This window comes from Camelus bactrianus, chromosome 1, assembly GCF_048773025.1.
Source record: "Camelus bactrianus isolate YW-2024 breed Bactrian camel chromosome 1, ASM4877302v1, whole genome shotgun sequence".
Lineage (NCBI taxonomy): Eukaryota > Metazoa > Chordata > Mammalia > Artiodactyla > Camelidae > Camelus > Camelus bactrianus.
The window spans coordinates 108,883,964-108,907,792 of NC_133539.1; the positions used below are offsets into that span (position 1 = coordinate 108,883,964).

Here is a 23,829-nt window from a genome sequence, read left to right on the forward strand (position 1 = left end):
CCTCTGGAATATGCTGACTCTACAACACATTTTCTTTAGGATCAGCAGGGAAATCACGTATCATGATAAGACAAAGTCATACGTGTTGTGTTCATAATCTTGGTTAAATTTAAAGATACAAACACATTATGATTTTCTGACAAGTTCAGCTGTTTCACGGTCAGCTCATTGGTATAAATGCCCCCAAAAGAACTTCCAGAGATACGAGCATCAACATACAAAGATAAACAAGACGAAAAAAACCCCCACATTTTTTTAGAACTCTGAGAGAGGATCTGTTTCCTGCGCTGAGCACATGGTGAAAACACAGCACACAGAAGAAATACAGGCTAGGTGGAGTGATTTAAACTTTCTTCCCTTCATGAAGTGCTTTCTGCTGAAATAGCTTTTCTGTAAATTCACTGAAGCCACTTGCTGGCCCTTTTATTAGACTGGAAGGATTTAGGTATTTCAACTTTCATTGACGAACCCACTTCGGGAAATGAAACCCTTATTTGATTTGTTTGAAGAGAATGACTCATAGATTTTTTTTTTTTTTACCTGAAAGAGCCCTTTCAAAATCATCTAGTTCAATGCCTTTAGTTTATAGATGGGAAATTGAGTTAATGGATTTGCTCAAGGCCACAGGGTGACTCACAGCAGAGCCCAAAGCAGGACCTTGCTCTCAGGACTCCCAGTATAGTGTCCTCTTCCTGACAACTGGGTTGCTGATCCCTAACTCCAGTCCATGAATGGGCTTCCCATGAATGGTAAAAGTCCCCATTTGACATTGCTCAGTGACTTCCAAGAGTCTTCTGGTTATGACCATCCGTGAATGAACCAACAATAACCACAAAACCAAGCTTTAGCCATGAAGGCTTTAAGGAGCACACTGACCTTCTTGGCTGAGGCATAAGACACGGAGGAGGGCTTCAAGGCTTGTTCCTAAGATTACAGAAGAGCTACAAGATTGAGTCCCTGAATCAGAGCCCCAAGAAGGAAATATTTAATTATGGATTTGCATGCTACCTAATCCACGGCACAGACCTTAAAAAAAAAAAAAAAAAAAGGATATGATGAACCCACTGAATGTGTGGTTAAAGATAACAGTGTTTCCAATCCCTACAGAATGTAGATTCAAAGTCCTGCAATGGGAGAGCAGTGATGAGCGGGCTGTGAGAACCCCTGTGCAGTGTGTTCACTGGACACCTGATTCCCAGGTCCTCTGAGATACTGACCGGGAGCTGGAGCTGTGGCCAGTCTTCAAAGCCGCCATGTCCAGTGGGATGTGTAGGGGGGAGGGAACAGGTGCACAAATGGAAGACTAACCCTTTTCTTCGCTTCTCTGAATGGTGATCCTAAAATTATACTACCTCCCAGAAGATGGACCCTGCAGAACTGAACTGATGACCCACTTTTCAATTTTATCAAGCAGCAGATACATCAATTAATGCTGCTAGGCTCCAGGGTTTGGTAGTAAGGCTGAAATTAGATTTATAGATTACCTGCCTCCACGCCGCGCGGGGAGCAGAGACGCTGCATTTCCCTCACCTCCTGGCGCTGCCTGCTCCGGCCGCCCCTTCCTGCCAGCCTTTCCTTCCCTGTGTGCCTCTCTTGCCCTCGGCTTTTCCCCCACTGCGTGGGCCACATCATCATGAAAAACACTGCCATCCAGCCCGCCCCCTGGTCCTGCCTCCCCTCCCCCACATAGAAATCGGCCCGTGCAGAGCAGCGGTGTGCCGGGTTTGGACTTTCTGTCGGCTCCTGAGAATGAAATCTTCATGTTCCCTTGCATGTTCTGGGGAGAGAGTCTGATCACAGTCCCCAGGTCATGTCGTGTGGCTCTGTGAAGCACAGACAGGTGACTCGTAGGAAATAAATGCCTTCTGAAAGGGTCTGGATGCTGGTTCAAGAAAAGCCTTTTTCGGCTAACATGGCCTTCTATTCACTTCTCGCTGGCTGTCTTCATGACACCCTTGCTCACAAAGGAGTGCCCAGAGGAAAGCACGGTCCGTGCCCGGCCCTGACAAGAGAGGTCTGGCCACAAGGACCACGTACACTCAGGACGCCCCAGCTCTCCTGCCACGCACGCCCACACGCTTCTGCTCCAGAAATGGTCTTGTATGCTCTTCATTCAGCTCGCATTTACCAGGTACTCATTGTGCCAGGTGCTGGGGTCTCAAAACACAAAGCATAACCCATACCCTCAAGGAAGCTGTACCAGGCAACACACATGGGCCCCACAATTCACGTCAGTCACCCTCCAGCCTGAAAAACAAAACCCACTACTGCTCGACAACCCAGACGAGGCATTAAGTGTGTGCTCCCTGCCGCAAAGGTAGCTTCAGTGTGTGCAAATGCAGCTTCGAGACAAGTTGTCTGCCACCCTTCCACACTGCAGCGCCTAAGCACTGCTGCTGAGCGTGGGAGCCACCACGCAGCCTGACTACCGAACAGGCCACGCTGACCGTGACCTCCGAACACCCAGTCCCGCTGTTCTGTCGGCCTACCTGCCCATTCCTGACCCAGCTGGCAAATTCCTCTTTCTCCAACATCAGAGAAATTCTCTCTCTCTCTCCTCCTTGAAGCCTTCCCTGATTTCCTCAGGAAGATTTCAGTTCTCTATGTGATACTTTGTGTACTCCAGGCACAAAAACAAAGCATATCATCAAGGCAGAGGATTGCTGGGAGCTTTGGGCACTAAGGCCGGTGAGGGGGGAAGGGACCCCTGGGTAGGTTGTATTCTCGAAGATGGGCATGACGGAACCCCCATGCCTTATATGTTTATGAAGCCCTCAGGTTGCCGCCCTCCATCAAAATGGGGGACATGTTTTTTCCCCCTGAATCTAGGCGGCCCATCACTGGGGCTGAGGGGTGCTGTGCAACTTTTCGGGCTGGGTTACAACACGGATACAGCTTCTGCCTTCCGTTCTCAGGATGCATTCTTGGAAAACAGTTTGCCGTGGGGAAGCCCTAGCAGGCCAGGTGGAGAGGTGCCAGTGTCAATTACGAGACAGATGAGTAAATGAGCCTTCAGATGATCCCAGGCCTGAGCCCTGGAGCCGCCCCTGCTGACAACACACAGAACAGAGGTGTCCCGCCGAGCCCTGCCCAATCTGCCGGCTTATGAGCAAAAGAGATCGTTGTGGTGCTGAGCCACCTAAGTCTTGGGGTGATGTGTCCCACAGCATTAGAGCCACATCTCCTTCCTCTCTTACAGGCCTGGTTCCCAGCACAGGGCATGACCAGAGCAGCCACCTCATGAATGTTTCAATGACTGACTCTTCGATCTGCAGCCACAGCTACTATTTGGTGGCGCTGGTGACAGCCACAGCCTGCTCCTTGGTATTACCCTGAAGCCTTGCTCAGAAAGCCCTGCCCCATTCTTTGATGCCGCCCCCGGGACCCAGTGCTCCCAGGATGTCCAGAAGTCCCCAGTTGAGCCTCTGGTCCCAGCGAGGCAGACCTTGGCTCCCCCACCACGATAAGAGACCATCCACTCCTGCACACGAGCATCACGCTCACCATCACTCAGCCCCTGAGTAGCTCTGGGATACCCCACAGAAATGTAAGTGCTTCCGCTGTGGCTGCCTTTGGGCACGCCCTGATAATGGTCTTTTATCAATCTCCTGACCAGAAGCATTCAGGGACCCCCACCTCTGGCTGGTTGGGAGCTACAGCTCCGTATCAACCCCAGAAAAGACTTGTGGACGCATGTGACACAGTCTTCCCCTGAGCTGCCCAGAAGCACCTCCTCAGAGGCCAGGTGGCCCAGGCATCAGAAAAGGGCAACCTGTTCTATCTCTGAACCCTCCTCTGAATGACGAGAGCGGGCTGGGAGGGCAGCTGCACTGGGGAAAAGGCAGAGAAGGCCACCGGCGTCTGCGTGAATCACGCAGGACGGTGTAGCTGCTCAATGTCTTGTCTCCGTGATCCATGTGGATGCCGATGGCCATTTTCCATCCTCCTCCATTCATCCCTGCTCGTCCAACAAGCACTGACCCAGGCCCTGCTCTGCCGTCCTCCTGCCGAGGGGCCCGCACGCTCTGCTTTGTTCTTTCCTTTTAGCAACAAATATGTTCACCTCGCTAACATCTCCAGTGCCTGCTCGCATTTCATCAGGGGTTCCTGAGCGGCAGGCTGTCCTCACACAGACCCTTCTCCCCAATCCAGCCACCGTCCTCCACCATCCACTGCACCAGCATCACCCATGTCCCCGAGCTGCCCTTACCCTGAGGAAAGAATCCAAAGCGCCATTCTCCATGAACTCCGTGATGATCATGACCGGCCGACTCTTGGTGACCACGCCCTCCAGGCGAATGATATTGGGGTGGTCGAACTGACCCATGATGCTGGCCTCGCTCAGAAAGTCCCGACGCTGCTTTTCTGAGTACCCGGCCTTCAGCGTCTTGATGGCCACATAGATTTCCCTCTTGCCCGGAAGTTTCAAACGCCCCTTGTACACCTCTCCAAACTCTCCTGCAACAAGAAGGCAATCATTACCCGCTTCCTTCTCAGTCTGGGGGACCACCAGGGGAAGCGGCTTATCAAGAACAATGATGCTCCCCCAAAACAGACTCATGGACAGAGAAAACAAACTATGGTTACCAAAGGGGAAAGGGTGGAAGGGATAAATTAGGCTTTGGGGATTTACAGACACATGTTGCTATATATAAAATAGATAAAAAACACGGAGCTACTGTATAGCACAGGGAACTATATTCAATTTCTTGTAATAACATATAATGGAAAAGAATCTGAAAAGAAAATATATATATATATATATATATATATATTTATGTATATGAATAACTGAATCACTTTGCTGTACACCTTAAACTAACATTGTAAATTAATACCATTTCAATAAAAAATTTTTAAAAAACGATACTCCAAGTGGAACGGTGATTAGGGTGGCAGAAGTGAAGTAGTGTCCTCTCACTGTAACTCTGGTGTCCTGGCTTTAATCAGTTCATGGCAAACACAGAAGGACTACCCAAAGACATTCTTTACCTAGGGTCTTAGAAAGCTTCGACTAAAGTGGAATTTTCAGACTGTCTGCAAATTTGTTTTTCACCACGTTTGGCTTTTCATTTGTGTCCCAGCTGAACAGTTGAAATGAAACAGTCAGTTTCACTGCGGCGGGATCGTAATTTACTTTGAGCAGAGCCTGGTGCAAGACTGTCCCGGGGCCAGGGGACACGTTCAGGTGCTTGAGTCCTCTGAATGAGAAGTCTAGCGTTTATGTTCCTACATTGTCCTGAAAGCGTTTGCGTCGACTGGGTCCCTCAGAAAGCAGACACTGAGGAGTTAGGGAGGGAAGTTAGCAGACCCTGTGCAGGATATAGGGGAGAGGATGCAGGGTTTGGCTGAGTCCCAGATCACAATGCAGACCTGACCTCATGAAAAGTAAGGAAGAGGCAGGAGTGGACAAGGAGAAGCCCAGACTGCAATGAGGAGCTCCAGAACGGAGCTCCCGTTCCATAAAGGCCCAGGCCCCAGCATCCCACTGCGCTCAGCCACTGACTGGGGTTGCTGGAAAGAGCTGCTCCCTGCAGGAAGGTCGGGGCAGACCCGAGGGGGCTGCAGCTGAAGGCTCCCGGCGGCTCAACAGCAAGTGGATTTTCCAAGCAGACGGGAGCTACACACAGCATCTCAGCACTTCTGCAGTAAAACCACCAAGAGTAAAAACAATTCTGGTGACACTATTTCACAGCTGCTTAGAAAAATCTGTCGAATCCCGTTAAATGTGCTTTTGAAAGTTATTTTATGATGTAACTTGGTTCTGTAACTTCAGTTCTTTCACGTGAAGCAGCTTAGCATCTCCTTGAAGTGCATCACAGAACACACGTCAAAGGCCTGAGAGGAGAAACATGAGAAAACTCTCTTTTCTACTTTCAGCTTCTGGAAGAAAATGATGCAGCCAACTGTGAGCAACCAGATAAATGCCCGGCCGCATTAGAAAAGCAAGCCAACGCCTGCGATTCCGTCGAAAGTCTCCTGTATTTTCTGCTGCGTGGTCTGGTAGGAAGCCGCATGAAAGGGCTTTGTGTGCAAAACTGCTCCAGAGCCGGCGGAACTTGCTAGAACCTAGGGCTGGAGTAGAGCTTAAGCACCATCAGGAAGCTTTCAGCAGGGACCTGAGCTGTACAGTGTGTGGGACACTGGGTTTTCACTGCGATCACGACTGTTTAGAGTCAGACCAAGTCTCCTTCACATCCGTGGCTTGCACCCCCCTGCAATGCCTGGTCCGTGGCAGGCACAGCAGCACAAGCTGAGGTGTCACAGTTGCAGGGACTTGTGCGGCTTTCGCTTTGCCCTTCCTGGCTTATCAGCTGCTGGAGGCGCTACCCCTGCTCTGTCCAGAAGACGCAGAAGTACCAGTATTTACATTTTTACAGAAGACTGTCTATTGCAGTATCTCCTTCCATAGCCAAACACCATATGACCATAACCAGGGGGATGGCTGGAAAACGGGACAGCCGTCCTGCAGAAATGCCACAAGCTACTAAGAACTAACAGATGAGTGACATGTACGGACTTCAGAAGATGCCCGCATTACATTGCTAAGTGAAGAAGAAAAGAGCAAGTGATACCATGTGATCTTGTGGTAGACACCCTGACAGGCTGTGTGTGTGTGTATGCCGAAAGCCACTACAGAAAAACTTCATAATGAGTTTAGTTTCAACCTCAAGTTATTTTTAAAAATGGTTACACTAGTATGGGGGGAATAGGATTGGGGGAGTAGATTAGTAAACTTAATTTAGTTACTTTTGTGCTGTTTAAACTGTTACAATAAGCATTGCTTTTGTAGTTTAGAAAAGTAAAATTTCAAGAAAAGTACCGAGGAACAGCGACCTGCCATATATGGGTGTGTACATATATGTGTATATATATGTGTGTGTGTAGAGTGTGCTTAGTGTGTATATATTCATAGGCGTGTACATGTATGTGTCTATATGTGTGTGTATAGATATTTGGAATCCATCTTTCTGACACCTCAACCTAGTAGGTGTGTCCAGTTAGCAAGTGTCACAGGGAACAGTGCTGTGGTGGATGTGAGGTCACAACGCGGGGACCACTGTGCCCCAACCGTGCAGGTCCTAACCATTCAGAGGCGGTTACTGTCAGAGCGACTCAGCCACCAGGGAACAGCAGACACAGTGGGACTCTCTCATAGATAAATGTCATCTTCATCAAAAGTTCCTGCTTGGCTAGTCGGGTGGGATCAGAATATTTTGGAATCGGAATATTTGTCCCTGTCTCCACAACAGTCTGTGCAGTTTGTAAAAATGTTCCACGTGAATCTGCTATTCCCCACAACACACACATACACACTCCTGGTGAGCACTTCTGTTCTATACCAGCCGTTCCCAAAGTTGGCTGCCCACTGCCATCCCCTGGGGAGCTTACAATGTGCAGAGGCCTGGGTCCCATCTCCAGGAATTCTGATTAGTTGGTCTGGGTGCATTCTGGGCACCCAGACATCTTTAAAAGCTGTCTGCAGGATCAGCTCCATAATCTCCCTGGCCTGGTGCAAAATGAAAATGCAGGACCCCTTATTCAAAATGTATTAAGAATTTCAAGACTGTGATGGCAGAGCCTTAAACCAAGCGTGGGCCCTCCTGAGCACGGGCCCTGGGTGGCTGCTCCGGTCACAGGCCCAGGAAGCCTGGTCACCAGGTGGTTCTGAGCTGACGTTGCGAGCCGTGGGTCTAAAAAACCACCCAAGCATATTCCACACGGGTCAGGGACCCGCCAGAGGCCCTGAGGTAACTGGAATTCATCTCTATACCTTTGAATTCTTTCAAAAGCAGTGCTTACGCACAAGCTGCCTCTTGCTGCCCAGGGTCTGACACACAGTGTGGGCTTTGTATCTGTGAGAGGGGAGAAAGAAGAGAAAGAGGCAAGAAACCGATGCCGGTGTGGCTTTGAGCAGTCCCTTCCACGCAGAACCGTGCGGGCCACGTGCTCTCCTTCCCTAACTGACAAATGCCACGTCATTGCTGAATCTTTGTGGCCGACTGGTCTTCAGGTGCTGCGCTCTTAAGACTTTAGCCTGAAATTACCTCTTCTGTAGGGAGAGAATTTAGAGCTACGCTATAGCCATCAAACGGTTTTTAAAAATTGTCAAATAAAAACGTGCTCTCCTGAGAGGATTTTAGGGCAGTGAAATTACTCTATGGAAAGCTATGATGGTGGACACGTGTCATTACACAGTGGTCCAAACCCGCAGAATGTACAGCATCAAGAGTGAACCTTAAACTGTGGACCTGGGTGCTAATGACGAAATCAGCAGAGGTTCACCAATCGTGACCAATGGACCACTCTGCTGGGGGGTGTTGATCATGGAGGAGGCCAGGCGTGTGCGAGGGCAGGACGGTATAGGAAATCTCTGTACCTTTCACTCAGTTTTGTTGGGAACCTAAAACTGCTCTAAGAAAATTAAGTCTTTTTTAAAAAGTGCTCTCCCTGGGTAGGCCGAGATGGTTCTGTATGGCTATCATCGAGCAGTGTGGTGGCTCTTAGAAACCTGCTCCATAATCACTGGAAAGCAGTGGCTTAAAGGATGGTGATTCTGTAAAAATCGCTCCTTTCCTGTATCTGACAAATGAATGGCTTCCTATTCTCCAAGCCCAGAGGTTTTCAAACCGACTGCAGAGGCAGTCTCTTGGTCCACTGTCCTCACTCGGAGGCTCTGCTCCACCCCTTAACTGAGTGGCTCCCAGTGCAGTGGGGACAAAGTCTGGCCAAGAAGAAACTCTGGAGGAAGCTGGCGTCTACTCCAGCCCCACCCCTGACTTCAGGCAAGGTGCCTCCTTCCAGCCTCAGCTTCCTTAGCTCAGCTTGACAAAAAGAAATGATGAAATGATGTACTTTAGGGCCTTCCTAACATGAAGCGAGGTCCATGTGCTGGTAAACTCCACATGGGTGGGTAGTGACTTAAAAAGAGCAGCCAGGGGTGGGGAGCGGGGGTGGGATAGGGGTGTGGGGTGTGGAGTGGGGAATGGGGATGGGGAGTGGGGTGGGGATGGGGATGGGGATGGGGCTAAGGGTGTGGGGTAGGGAGTGGAGAATGGGGATGGGCAGTGAGGTGGGGGGTGGGGACTGGGGTTGGAGGTGGGGAGTGGGGTGAGGGTAGGGGTGTGGGGGTGGAGGTAGGGATGGGGAGTTGGGATGTGGGTGAGGATGCGGGGTGGGGAGTGAGGGTGGGTACTAGAAGAGAAAAGGGAGGAAAGCAGGTTTCTGCAGCCCAGTGGGACTGACCAGAGACACAGCAGGGCGCCTTGCCAGGGGTGTAGGAAGCCCTGCGGCCGGTACCTGGGCATGGAGGGTGTATCCAGGTAAGTCCAGGACACTAAAGTCTGGGGGTTCCGGCCCTCCAGCACCCCAACAGGCTCCTAGGGAATGGGAGTCAGTGGGCCTCAAACAAGTAACAAACAGAAAACCAAGGCCTTGTGTCGCTTACCATCTGACTGCTGTCACCTGTGATTGACTTTGCGTTCCTTATACTCGACTCAGACAACTAATTTTGCTTTTCGAACACCCTTCCTGTAATGAGGGCTAGAATCTGAGGTCTGCGGTGCTTTGACCTGCCATGATCTGAGCTCTAAAGACCTTCCTTTTACATAAGCTCCAAATCATGGCCATCCATTTTTTATCCTTTCCATAAAAATTAGTAACTGAAAAATGTGTTCAACAAATCAAGCATTAACATTATATTTAAAATAGACACTTATAGGAAATGACTGGGTAGTGGTTACGGTTGATTCTTCTCAGGCAGCTCCTTGACTGACAGTCATTTCAGGCAACCTAATTTTGGTCTGGCTGGACTCAGATTGGAAGCTAACCTTGGATCCTCGCCTACAGCTGGACCTCCTCTTGGCTAGGACCCCTCACCAGCTTCAGGCCAGCTTAGTGTCAGTGGCTCTCAGCTGTGGTTCTCAAAGTGTGAAGCCTGCGGCATCACCTGGCAACTTTTTTAGAAAATGCGGATTTTCGAGCCCCACCAAAACCTACTGGATCAGAAACTTGGTAGGGAGAGCCCCGTGACTTGGGTTTTAACATGCCTGAGGGCGATTCTGATGCCTGGCCCCATTTTGAGAACCACAGCCCTCGAAGCTGTCAGCAGAGAGCCATTTAGCCAGTTCCTGTCACTGCCCTCCCAGACAGCTGCTAAATTATTCTCTACAAGTTTCAGCTCCTTGCCAGATCCTCTTCCCTACCTTCCTTGACAAATCGAGGGAGAGAGGAAAAAATAGTTCAGCAGCATTAAATGCCTCAACTATTATATATAAAATCAGAAGGGAAGAATTTTCAATTTTTGAAAATGAAACATCCAACCTGCCAGCAGGTATTTCGAGCACTAGCTGTTGGCCATGTGTAGCATGGATCTACACACAATTGCCTCTTTTTTTTTTTTACCAGCATTTTGAAGTCACAAACTGCCTTAGGGGAGAGAAAAGGAAAGCGGAGCTTCTAGTTACTAATTCAAGCTTCCACCAGAAAAGAAACTTTGGAAGAATGAATTTAAACTCAGTTTTTAAGTATGATTTCCAGACAAGCCCATGCAAGATCGGTTGTGGCTAATCCAGGGATAGTCAGACCATGGCCGGCGCTCCACCACCTCCTGACCCTGCACCCAGGACAGACATTACTAATTGATCACAACCCTATTTCTCCTTCTCAGCAGAGTTCCCCAGGTACCCATTACCAGGCTACCAGCATTGGCAAATGAGATGGAATCTAATTAATAGCCATGGTGCCCACAATACCTACTCCCTAGCTGGTAAGAGCAAATGAGTTTTCCCTTTACTCACAGCTTTTTGTGGTCATTAGACAACCATATACCTAGGTGTTACTTATTATTTCCTTCATAGAGCAGGCACAGATGATTTGCAATGCTAAATATCTTGGTCCTCATTACCGTCCTTCTTCAGGCAATAACTGATCAAGCCAGAATAGGAGGACCGGACCAAGGACGGGACAAGGGTGTTCTGGGAAGATCGTGCCCTCCCCAGGGAATGGGGGACAACTTTGTGGTACCATCACATGGGCATCCGAAAGTCTAGGAGAAAGTACCATCATTCTCAGCCAAGGGGCTTGGGGAGTCCAAGCTGCCAGACAGAGTTCTCTCTCAGGAGCAGTGTCCCTGTGTGCTTGGCTGCTTTTTTCCAGAACAGTAGTGAAAACGGCAGGTAGTGAGAGTTACCTTCATCAGACTAAGATCAACCATCTCTGGGTTTCAATTCTTGCTCTAGCATTAGCTCAACTGGCAGCAGGGCCTGTGGCAAGCTGTCCTCTAAATCCTTACCAGTTTACATACTCACATACACTCACACACACACACACACGCTAATTCCCAGGGCTAACCGAGCTATTACGAGGGTTTAATGAGACTATGCTTGTAAAGTATGTACACGGTGAGGGTTCAGTCCGTGCCAGCTATATTCATTATCATTACTGACGACATCTATTTGATTTATTGCTCTAGAAACCCTTCCTGCTGCGACTCTGCTCCAGTCTGAGGCGACCCTCACGCTGTCCATCCTCACTCTGAATGAGCCCAGGAGAGTCAGGCTGGCAGGTGACTTTCTACCAAGTCATCCCCAAGAAACCCCTCCTCTTTTTCTAAGGCACAAGTGGTGGGCCTCGCTGGCCCGCTTGCCTCCGTATCCAGCACGAATTCCCTCCCCCCAGCTATCCTTACTCAGCCCTCTCGCCGCAGGCCTCCTCTCCTTCACGACAAGCCATCTGTGGAAATGCTGAACCGGCAGCTGCTGGAGTCAGGGGAGGATGTGTTTACAAATTAAAATACAGTTGGCATCTCTCCCCTTGGATGACACCTTCTGGTGACACCCCTACCTATATTTTTGTGCATTTGTCATGCTCAGGGCTGCTACATACAGTTATATCGGTTGCACACTGCACAACCCAGTAGTGCTATTCATGCCATAAGGCCCAACGATACCAGCAGCCCTGGTTTATGCTCTGGGCATGTCTACAGGTCAAACCAATCAGAATTAACCAGTGGATCAGAACTCCACAGGTCAAATCCTGGGGACTCCTATTAGATTCATGGTTACCAAGAGCTGACATTCTCCAAAGGCACCAACCTGATTGCCTGCTGCCCTCTCTCAAGCGACTTCAGTAATTCCTATCACCGGCAGGAGGAAGAGGAAGGATCGGCCTTCCTCCTTCCACCAGGCCACTTCCAGCGCACTCACCACCTCTCTCTAGTCTCGCATGTGAAATTACCTTGCGCCCTCTGCCGTGCCTTTCCATCAATGCCAGTCACCAAGCCCACCAGCCTCTCCATTTGCTGTGTTTGGATACATTCTGATTTAGATCAGTTGACTTGCTGCAGTGCAGCCTTCCTGAGCACCCTTGGTCCCAGCACTGGCCATCTCAAACTCTCTCCACATTTCCAAGCCCCACAACTGGTCTCCTTGCCTCCTAGTTCTGACCCACCCTTCCCCATCACCGCTTCCAGTCCAGTCTAAACACAGCATCTACCACCTTCTCCCCACCTCATTCCCACCACCCACCTTGCTCAGAACCCACCCGCTCAGCACTTCTACAGGATCAAATCCAAACCGCAGCCCCCAGATCTCTAAACCTCAGCCTGATTCTCCAGGCTTAATCCTTGAAACTTACCCTCAGGAAACGCCTCCCCAGCAGCCTCCTCTTTGTTCTCACGTGCTGCGCAGAGCATTAGCCCATCCAAAGCCTCCACATCCTCAGGGGCCCTCCAAACCTGCTTCCCTGTATCCTCTCTGGCCATCAAGCCTTTTCTTCTCCCACCTCCACGGCTACATGTTCTCTGGCCCCTCGTCTTAGCTCTGTCCCCTCCCCTCCTCTAGCGGAGTGGGACTGTGTCAGGCCATGACTTGTCGGGCCGGGATGGTTAGGGATTGAGTGTGTTTTCCAGTGTCCACCACCATCACAGGCAGGGAATCAGTGTTTCATGAATGAGGATCTTCTTGAATTCTGAACTTAATCCTTCCTGCCACAAATGCAGCCCTTTCCTCTGGGTCTACACTCAGCAGAAACGGGCCAGTTCCTCTGCAACCTCTTTGAAGTTACCTTGCACGTTGGGTGTCCGCGTAAGCATTCAACAACCAGCTCCCCAGAAAACAAAGAAACAAATACCCCTGATTTGTAGCATTTGCCGATTCTCAGGGTATAAACACTCCTCCCACGGCTGATGTCAAACTACCAACACGATGTCACTGAACACGGGGCTGGAAACAGAGGCACACTGTTGGCTCTCGCGAGACAGAGCAAGCTGGCTGCAGCGCATGACTGCTGGAAGGTCACGCTCGTTTCCCTCCTTAAGTCATTTAATTTCCCTCTTCCATCTCACTCTCATGAGTTTCACAAAAAGTGACTTTTTTTTTTTTCCACTAGTTTCTATCCTTGAACACTCAGGCCAGAGGCGATCTCCTTGGTGAAGTGTTCCTGATCCCCTGACTCACTCCCTGAGAAGCTGGACGCTGCTCTGTGTTGGCCCTGAACTTTGTACACGCCTGTGCTGGGAGCTGTGTGAATCAGTGAGCACACGCCTGGTCTGTTTGTCTCTAAGACTGTCAGACCTCAGAGCAGGGCGGCTGTCTTCTCACCTCTGGGACTCCACATCCAGCATGCAAAAAATATTCAATGAGACTGTGTTGAGGGATGGAGGGAAGGAACAGAATGAAGGAAGGAGAACTGATTTCCAATTCTTCCCATGTTGTGTTACCATTATCCAAGCCAGAGTCTAACCCCTGCACTCAATCTGCCAGGTGGCGAAGGGAAATATTGCCAATTACACTGTATACCTTTCACCTTACAAAATTCTTTTTTTTTTTTAACTTGACCTTTACATCAGCTCTTTCAGCACAATGTAAAGTCAGTCTCAGTGAGGCAGGGCGGGGGCCAAGCAGGAGCAGTGACGGAGGAGAAAAAGAACTGGAGAGTGAAGGCAGGTGGATGCCAGCCCGGAGTGTCTCCTGTTGAAACTGCATCAAGGGACGCAGAGTGAATTAACCACAGGGATTAGCTTTGCAATTTCTGAAACACGAGCAGAGGGGTGTCTGGTAGAGGATGATTAGCAGCAACTGGGCAGAAGTCTTTATTCCAAGGTGCTGGGCATCTTATAAATGGCTAAATGTATCATCCCTGCCCAGGACAGCGTGAGCCATGGTGAGGACCGAGCCTTCTCTGAGCAGAATGCACAAACACGGCAGCATCAGCAAAGGCGACACAGAGATGGAAGGCGAAGGATGGAGCGGGGCCATGATTGTCCTTTTACAGGCGGCCAGCAGTGGGTGAGCTTGCGGCAAGTAGCAATTCCCCAGGTGGGTCATAAAGTGAGAAGGCTCTTTCCTTCTCCCCGGACAAAGGCGGGAAGGGGGCTGACATGTGCTCTCTGGGATGAAATGCAGTCCTGAACATGCTGCGCTAAGCTCATGACATAAATAACAACATTAAAATCACTAGCACCACGGCCACATGACACAACAATGAATAATGTGGAGGAACAGGGTGCGGGAGTGAAAGAGCTCTTCCCCAACACGCTTTCAACTGTACTGGAGAAACCTGAGCTCCTACGAGTAATCCGATTTATCTGCTATCCAGCCTTCCAAAGCACGATCCTTAGGTATGTCAGCATCTAAGGGGGAAGAGAAAATTATCTGCACAGAAGGGGAAGTCATGGTTCAGTAACATATGTAATGAAAGTCAGTGGGAAATCTGTACAGACTCCTGTGGACCAGGTTATGGTCAGCTGGCGGGGACTCGGGAGGGGCTGGCAGCAAGAGAGTGGTGTGTCCCCACAGGGAGAGTCCCGGTACCCACCACGGTGATGCTATGAGGTTGGAGCTCTTTAAGAGGGAAACCAGAGCATGAAAATAGTGGCTTCGTGGGGCAAGCTTTCAAATGTGACTTCCAATTTCACAGATGGCTTTTTGACCTCTCAGTGCATTAAGAGAGGCAGTGAATGGAAGGACGGTGACTTTCTCCCTAAAGATAATATATGGAGTAGCTGTCTGTAAGACTTGGACTCAACGTATTTTATGGAGCAAAAATATTATTGGAAGTGGCAACCCCATGGCCTTCAAAATATCGATGTGAACAAAGCACTTCCAGACACAGGAGCTACAAAGAAGGCTACAGATGTGAGTGAAGGGATCTTGAACAATGGCTACTATGATTGGAAGAAGAAAAGACAAAGAATGTTGTAGAAGGAAACAAAAGTAGGAAAGAGGACACAAAGCAAACACATTTTTTAAAAAAGATTCAGAAAAGACAGCAGAGGGGGCAGTAAAGAGATTACTTCCAAAGGAACGGTATTTGGAAATATTTTATTCAGTTACATGAATAAGGCTGGATCCATTGCCCATCTGACTCAACTAGTGCTCCATTAAAGGAAGATGAAAATTCTAGCTCAGTCTTGAGATAAAATTCCCTGAGAGCATCTCAGGCAGTTAGTTCTCTGCTGGGCTGGGTTTCTATTCCAACGCAGTAAAACGGATGAGAGCACACATTTCTTGGGACTAAAATTTGTCTTCTGTTACCATCCATATCATAGATCTTTTTTAGGAACTATGGCTATGGATGGGTTTTCTTCTAGAAACAGTGGTTCTTCTTCAGTTCCTCATGGTCTGTCTCCAAATCCATGCACGTTGCAGAAGGAGAACTGAATGTGTGGGAAGAAATCTTGGCCCAGAACCATGAAGATACCAGTGTCGGTGAATGCAATACTGGATCTGGCTTCTAAAAACTTGCATTTCTTTCAAAATCTTCTCAACTGATTGCCCTACGTCTCTCTCCTTATCTGCGTTTGGTGGTCCACTTTCAGAGCTATTTCTGAATCTTTTAAAATTAGCACTGCCTTCTCTGCAACAAAAAATAAGCTTGGACACCATGGACAAGATCCCCAAGAGATCCCTAGACACACACCATAGGTAGTTTAGACACATCTTCTGGGGAGAAAGAAAGATGGCAGCGGACACCCAGAGCACTGAGAAGAGGATGTCTGGACACCAAGAGAACAGAAATGGGGTAGGGTGGGGAGGAGAGCCATACCTGCTCCGATGACCTCTTCGATTTTCACAAAAGAGACATCAATCTCCTTGGCAAACTCCCGGACAGCTTCATTGGGGTCCTCGTAAGTGAAGGGGTCAATGTAGATCTTCATCCCTGGGGACCCTTATTGGAGGAGATAAGCAGGGTTAACATCCCAAAGAGGACACGGTGGTCATTAAGCGCTGGCTGATGTCCCCAGGAGAAGGGTATGGTTTGAGGGGACGTCTCTCCTGTACATCAAGCTGCCTCTCTTTTCCTTGCTGGACCACCCCATCTCCCTTCCCTCTGGGCCACACTAGCCTGGTTCTCTGTCCTCTACTTCTCCTCCATATTTCCTTCTGTGTTTGAGCTCTTGATGAAATGTGGAGCAGATTACTTATACGTGACAGATCGGGACCAGTTCCCACACCGGGCACTCACAGAAGGCAAAGAAGCTGATTGATGCCAACCAAATGCATTAGCAGAAAAGTGGTGGTAAAATGGTAGGGTAGATATCAATATTTATCAACTTGACAACTTTCCTGAGTGGAGGCCACCGTTAAGGTTATAACTGACGGCTGTGTCCAGGGCTGGAAGAAGGATGAGAATGGATTAAAAAAAAGAAAAAAAAAAAAGAAATTGCTATTAGAAAAACCTCAAGATAGGAGTGCCAAGCCAGGATACTGGAAGAGGAAACGTGGAAGAGTATAGAAACACTGAGAAAGATAGAAGAGGAAAGTCTACAGAGAAATAAATGAGGTGGGATGAAAGAAAAATGGTTATTGAACCCCCATGCCTTCAAACACACTGAAGTATGAAAAGTGAATAAGATGGTAAATGAGAAATACATAAAGGAATATGGACTTTGTCACTGATGTTTACAGGGGCAAGATAAATAGGTCTGCATGGGGACAAAATAGAGAATTGTCATTGCAGGAAAAAAATGCATTCAAAAAGTGGAGAGGGGACAAAAGAAGGAAATGGAACCCAAGAAATAAATGGATTCATCGCAGTATCATTTTTCACCACGTTGGATGTGTCATTAGGCAAGTATGGAGATTGTTTGCCTGGCAGTAGTGTGGTGGGAGGTGGGCTTCAAAAGCTAAACAGCACAGTCTAGCATCACATCCTTGGGGAGAGTAGCCGTTTTCTCTGCCCGCAGCTGCTGTCTGGTTCGTGGAAGAGGCGGGTCAGCAGGGCAGGCGGGTCTGAGACAGCACGAGCGCTGTGCTTGCAGCTGGGGACCAGGCTGAGGCTGGACCTGAGATTCCCTGAGCTCCGCCCTCTCAGCGCACACGCCCCACTGTGGCTTCTTCTCAGTGTCTCCCGGCCCTGAGCACATGGTCCGTCCAGTTTTGACATCGTTCATCCCCAAAACTTCTGATGACTCTACAGCTTCCCCAAATTAATATTGGCCTGGTCACCAATTCTGTCCGGGATACAATCCAGAGAGAGAAGGAAGATGCAGTAGAGAACTAAAGAGGGTATTTTTTTAAAGCCAACGAGAGCCAAATGCCCTGCCCAGGGGAATTGCTTTTTCTGATAGTTGGGTTATTCCCAGTCATGAAATAAAATCACTCGTGCTGTACTAGGCAGCTTGCTTTAGAGTGGTCTGCATCATCCTAGAATGCTCGTTGGAAACTTGGAGTTGACAACGTTGACTCTGGAATCTGCTGATTGAAATTTGGACAAACCACATCCTCAACTTTGTAAGAGAATGTTCTAGTCCCTGGAGGATGAATGGATGAAGAGAGAAAGAGGAGATTTTACTTTAATTTCATTGGGCACAAGGGAAGGAACACAGAGATGGGGGTTCATCTCTCTCATGTGGTGTAGAGATCAAGTGAAGAGCAGGAGGGACTGGAACAGATGGAAAGCCTAACAATGCAGACCAGCATCTCCGGCAGTCGTCTTTGGGGTCTCAACAACTTGAGACAAGGTTTTGAAAGCAAGTGGCTTATCTGGGAGGTGGTCCCAAGAAGTACTTGCAGGTGAGTGGGGAAGGAAGGTGGGGAATAGGCAGCCTATCAAAGGTGTGCTCTCATGGCACTTACACTGTGGGTAACTGACACAGGTAACCGACACAGGCTTAAGCCCCGCCCCCTCCAAAGCTCTGAAAGCTGTGTGGGTACCACATGCTTCAGAGTTGCCCACCCCAGGTGGAGGGAGCTATAGTGTTACCAACAACTCCCATCAGTCATTGGCTGGGAGCTGCTTGGAAGGCTGTGCAGGTGGGCAGGGAGGCTGGAAGGTGAGAGAGTGTGCTTAGGTGAAGAAATGCAGATGTGGCAGATGGAAGTCAGCCAGTGGATGCTGGACAGCTGAGGGCAAGAGATGAGGCCACGGCAGACCCACTCAAACAGGGCAGCGGGTCAGTGTCAACAACCTGTGACTTTCTCCTAGTTCTGGGCTGAGATGAGAGGAGGTTGAGAGCCCAGAGGAGGTTGAGAGCCCAGAGGCTGGGATCCAGAGGTGAGGTCAGAACCCCAAAGCCTCTTTGCAGCCTGGCATTCTGCAGCAAGACCACATACATCTCTTCTAACAATTTTCTCTTCTGCCAACAGAGGAGGGAACACCTTCCTCCAGGGACAGTTGCAATATTAAAGACCATATTGCAAGTGACACACTAACACAGTGCCTGATGCACAGGGAGGGATCACAGACTGATATATGCTCGTGATTGTTATCTGCAAGTTGTTCTAGGAAGTGTCTGGGGAGCTAGGAAGAGGAAGATAGAGGGGTGGGCAGTGGGGGATGTAAGCCTCTTAAGGTCATATTAGTTACTTTAAAAATAACCACCTTGTTATTTTGGATCAAGAGCTTTTAAACGATGTATGCTAAGCTGTCCTACAGGACCTCTTCCATGGAAACTAATTAAACAATCTAGAATGTGCTGTAATGAATGGTTTTCAAGTGAAGACATACGTAAGGATGAATGAGAAAGGATTCCGAGTTAATGAGCTCCACAGATATCGGCCCAATCAGTTCTGGGAAGGAGCTATTCCCAGAAGAGAAAGGCCGTTCTCTTGACGGTGCCAGGATTCATTTAGGCCAGTGGCGTGCAAGCAGGCACACCTACGTGGGAAAAAAGTTCACGCTCTGATGACTGTGCAGTTTATTCAGACAGATGTGCTACCTCGCTGGCTTGTGGAATTAAGGAGTGTGTGTGTGCGCGCATGTGTGTGCGCATATGTGCATGTGAGAGTGTGTGTTTGTGCACACATGATATCTCAACGGCTGCTCTGGGTCAGGGGCTTTGGTCACTGCCAAAGCCTTTCACAAGAAGCCAGGGAGGGGCAAGGAGCCTCGGCGTGCTGATGCAATGCCAGTTTCAAACGTCCTGCATCTGTGCAGGCGTAAGAAATCAGACTTGTTTTCCCTGAAATTGAGGAGCACGTGCACTAATGGCTCCCCCGCATCCACCTCATCTCGGGATGACGCCTCCCTCCAGACCTGTCTCCCTCATCACAGCTAGCCTTTTCCAAGTCCCAGAAAATGATGAGAAAAAAAAAAAAAAAAGAAGAAGAAAAAAAATGCCTTTAGCTAGGCAGAACAGGTCATTTGTCTTTTGGCTCATTTTGTGTTTCTGCATAAATCCTGCATCAGCCTGTTCCTGCTCCCACTTGCCAGTGAGCAGTTTTTAATTATCAGGGAAATGGTATTTTGTGCAATGAATCACCAGACAGTGAACAAGGAATTCAAGTCAGCTGTGGAGTCAGGCACAGCCAAACATTTGGAGACAGGGCTCAGAAAATGCTCTCAGATTGTTGAGTGTTGGGGAAATAATATTAATGGCCGTTATAATAATATCAGATGTAATATAGCTCTACAATGTGAGACTTTTTATAATGCTCTGCACAATGCTTCCTATTATTATTAGTCTTAATAATCTATATTTATAATATTTTATAGTTCCTGGTTATTTTCATTATTTTTAACATGGGTTACATACCTTTGGCACAAAAATAGTAAACTGACTGATGGTGCCGAGAGAGAGAGAAAAAATCTTCAATTTTATGATCGTCTAGTTTACTAATTTCTATTGAAGATCTGATTTGCCGATACGTTTGTTCTTTGATCTCAAAACTCATTTATGCCAAAGCTTTAAAAGACCATCATCTCAGGAGATCTGCAAAATCTTAAACATGAACCAAGCCTTTAAATGTATTAGGTTTGGGGAGAAATGATTTGGCTACCACCCAGAGCCTTCTTGCTTGGCATGGAGCAGTCCTTGAAGCAGAAGAAACTCCTGGCCGTTGTCGGAGACCTTGCATCAGTAGGTCAGGGTGCTCCCAAAAGGGAAGAGACTGGGACAAATTCTCACTGCTGGAAATCATTAGGGTGCATCTAAAAAGTCAGCTAGGGATGTTTACAAGTGCCAGGGTCTCAGGGCAGAATAGCACGGGCCAGGAAAGGGACAGTCCTGAACAGTAGGTGACATTTGGGTATGAAAAATGAAGGAGAAGATGGAAGGCTGCCATTCAGCCCTCTCGCGAATTGAAAAAGTACAAAATCAGTTCCAAGGACATCTTGTGGGTCCATGGAGCTCACAACTGCCTGTGAGGGAGGCTTCAAGGGCGCCCGGAGAAGCCCAGTGCTCCCCATCCCTGGAGCCTACAGCCAGGTCCCGGAGCTAGTGCATTAGCTTGTTTCCAGCTGTCGGTATCTCATGTCCCAGGAGGTTTGAGGGAGCCATGGGAAGTGGGAGTCTGCCTCCTCGTTCCCCATTCTGGATCCAAGGCAGACTTTGTCATATCTGTGACTCACCTAAATTTGGTCCAGATATCTAAGCACAAGAGAGAAGCTGTTTAGAGATCGGCACCTGAATTCCGGTCCCCGGGAGGGACCTCATCCAGTCCCCTGCCTCAGGACGTTGATTGCCCCTCATTTTCTCAAAGTGGACAAGACACCCAACTAGCACCGTGCTAGGGGCTGTGGCAGCTACAAAGAAGACAACACTCATGGAGTTCCCTGAGACACGGAATAACTGGAGAACAGTGCCGGAGAGTTTGGAATGAGGATCCCACATCTGGAAACAAGCTGTAAATGCTGCAGAAACCAGAGAAGATGGAAGACAATGGACACCAGTCTTCAAGGTCAGAGTCCTAGAAGGACAAGTGATGTGGTCCTTCATCGGAGGGGGAGAAGGCTGAAGCTCAGAGACACCTGCCCTTGCATGAGTGAAGAGAGTGTGGCCAGCTTGAACGTGGAAAGCAGCAGGGTCTGAGGTGGACCAGCGCTGATTTGCTAGCATGGGAGGGACTTGACCACCAAACAACGGCATTGGGATTGATGCCATCGGACACACAGAGCTGACAAGTGTTCCAGCAGCAGGGAAGGGATGTACTGAGAGGAAGGCATTGGGGAGTTCATTTCGCAGGCAGCCTGCAGCATTCACACGCACTGCTGTGGGGAAGGGGCTGGGGGCTGAGAAAACAGCTCTGGGGTGGCCGCTGTAATGAAGGTGCAGAGTTTTCAACCAGAGCACCACAGTGACAACAGCAAAAGAGGCAAGAGAAATTTCAGAGGAAGAACTGACAGCACATGGTGAGCAATTAAAGATGAGGAATTAAGGAGGGACCAGAAGAATCCAAATCGGTGCCAAGGCCTCCAGAATCCTGCTCCTATGAACCAGGTAATGGACTTTGGGAAGGAAACCCTATTGTCGGGGAAGTTTGCACACATGGTGTTAAATTTTGAATGCACAGGTGAAATGTGCAAGTGCCTAGAAGCCAGTCCGGAAACTCAGGATGGAAACAGAGCTGAAAGACTGGATCTGGAGATGTGGATGTGGAAGACACATGAATGGGAGTTGAAGCTGTGGATGTGAAGGGCTGAGGACTCAGTTCCTTAGATTAAAGCTACAGGAAAGGCTCTAAAAAGTTTGCTCTGCCTGCTTCTTAGGGCCAAGACCGGAGCAATGGGCGGTTGTCTTTTTCTATAAAAAATTGGAGGTGCTGGGTGCTCAGCCAGGGATAGAGGATGAATCCAAGAGCGGGAGCCCCAGGGTGGAGGAAAAGCACTGAGTCTGAGGAAGACTGTTCTTCCACCTTCTGTTTGGGGTTTTCACCACACTTTAAAATTTGTTCTTAAAACCGCAGCTACTGTCTACCACGTGTCTCCAGAAGAAGGCAAGTGGGCCACAGGCTCCTTGCTATTGAGGAAGATATTTCAGGAGAAGAAGTTTAGTATCTCCCTGCTTCCTGGGTATCAATTGACCAGAACAGGCAGGTCCTTCCAGTCAAGGCCCACTGTTTCTGGGCAACTGGCACCCTGCCAGGAAGCTGAGGACAACAGTGAAGGAGCCGGGGACTCATAGAGTTAACCTAGTTTTTAGAGACTCTGGCTTGGAGCCAGCAGCCGACACACGGGTGAATCTAGCTCATTAAATTTATTTGACATTTAATAAGCACCCACTGAACACTCAGCCACCTTTTGCACCTGGGGGCCTCTCCTCCTCTTCCCACAGGCCCTCATTTACTCCTGCTCAGTGACTAACGCTGCTGTTACCTCCAGGAGAAGCAGCCAAAATTTCCCCGGTCTGTCCCCCTCGTCCCGGCACACCTGTCCTTCACCCTGGTGTCCAAGGTGATTTCCAATGGACAGGATGCTGTGTCCTCTGCAGTTCAAAAACATCCCTGCTACACAGAGTCAAGAAAGCCGGGTGTGGAATCTCGGACCTAGATGTGTTTCTGGGTCGCATCAAGTCCAATCTCCTCCCTAAAGCAGGAATCCTCTGTACAGCATCCTTCACTGACAGCTGTCTCTGCAAGAGCAGAGGGCTCACCTCCCTCCCCACAAGCAGCCAGACTCTGTGTTGACAGTTCCAGTTTTGGGGGGCAGTGTTCTCGCACTGAATCAAAGTCTGCCTCCTTTGATCTTTCACTGACAGTTCCATTTAACCTCACAAACGCAGCAACTGCATGATGGTGTCACGCCTAATGGTGACCCCCAGGTCCCTGCCTGCATTTCTCTGGCACCAAACTGGCTGGTATCTCTGGGGTAGCAGGTCAGGACTTGGCACCCTCCATAGGCAGGCTGCCTTGCTGACAAAGTCCTTCTTGACGGGGGGACCCCAAGAGCCAAGAACATCCCTCTAGACGTGTTCTTACCAGCACAGAGGACAGCACGTCTGTGTATTACCTCCTCTGATCTGAACTTTCATTGCGACCACAAAGGCAGACAGGCCTGAATTTAAAACTTTGATTCTTGCAAATCACTAATTCCAAGACTCTGAACAAACAGGTTACTTGGCCTCTTTGAGGCTCTGTTTCCTCATACGCAAAATCTACTTTATTGGACAGTTACGAGGATTAAATTAGTTACCTTAAAGTGACTGTGCTTAACATAGTAACTGCTCAAAACTGGAGGATTTTAGTAGTATTATTCTGCATCAGTAAGAGTGCATAGCTTTTTAATCAGCTATTTATACACTCTTGTTAAGCATGTGATACCTAATGTAAATACCTAAACTCTTTCCAATAAAGATAGCAAGTCAGGTCTCCAACTTTTCATTCTGCTTTATTCTTGTTTGAACCTCAACACTAGATTCCAGATTTATCCCTCTAACATTTTGTCTCGCAGATTTCAAATTAGCATTCAAGGCTGTGGTACCGCTCTGAATTTCGATTCTGTCTTCTGTGGTGTTACTTCTGCTACCCAACTGTTACCTCCAAACTCGATAAGCATTCCTCGGCTTGCACCTGACTCATGAATTTAAAAAACAATCAAACAAACAAAGAGATTGAATTGGACAAGGATTGAAATAAAACGGGGGACTTCCTTCCTGGCTGACAGAGTCAC

At 48.7% G+C, this 23,829-nt stretch overlaps 1 protein-coding gene across 2 annotated transcripts in view; it reads right to left on the reverse strand.

The window, feature by feature from the left end:
• The window catches only part of EPHB1 (EPH receptor B1), a 408,429-nt gene that overhangs the window by 48,376 nt on the left and 336,224 nt on the right, over positions 1-23,829 (reverse strand). For both annotated transcript variants that reach the window (XM_074370913.1, XM_010947708.3), the window contains 2 exons: positions 16,048-16,170; positions 4,211-4,458 (listed from right to left, as the gene is read on the reverse strand). In XM_074370913.1, the coding sequence (XP_074227014.1) occupies positions 4,211-4,458; positions 16,048-16,170 (371 nt within the window). The remainder of the gene's footprint in view (positions 1-4,210; positions 4,459-16,047; positions 16,171-23,829) is intronic.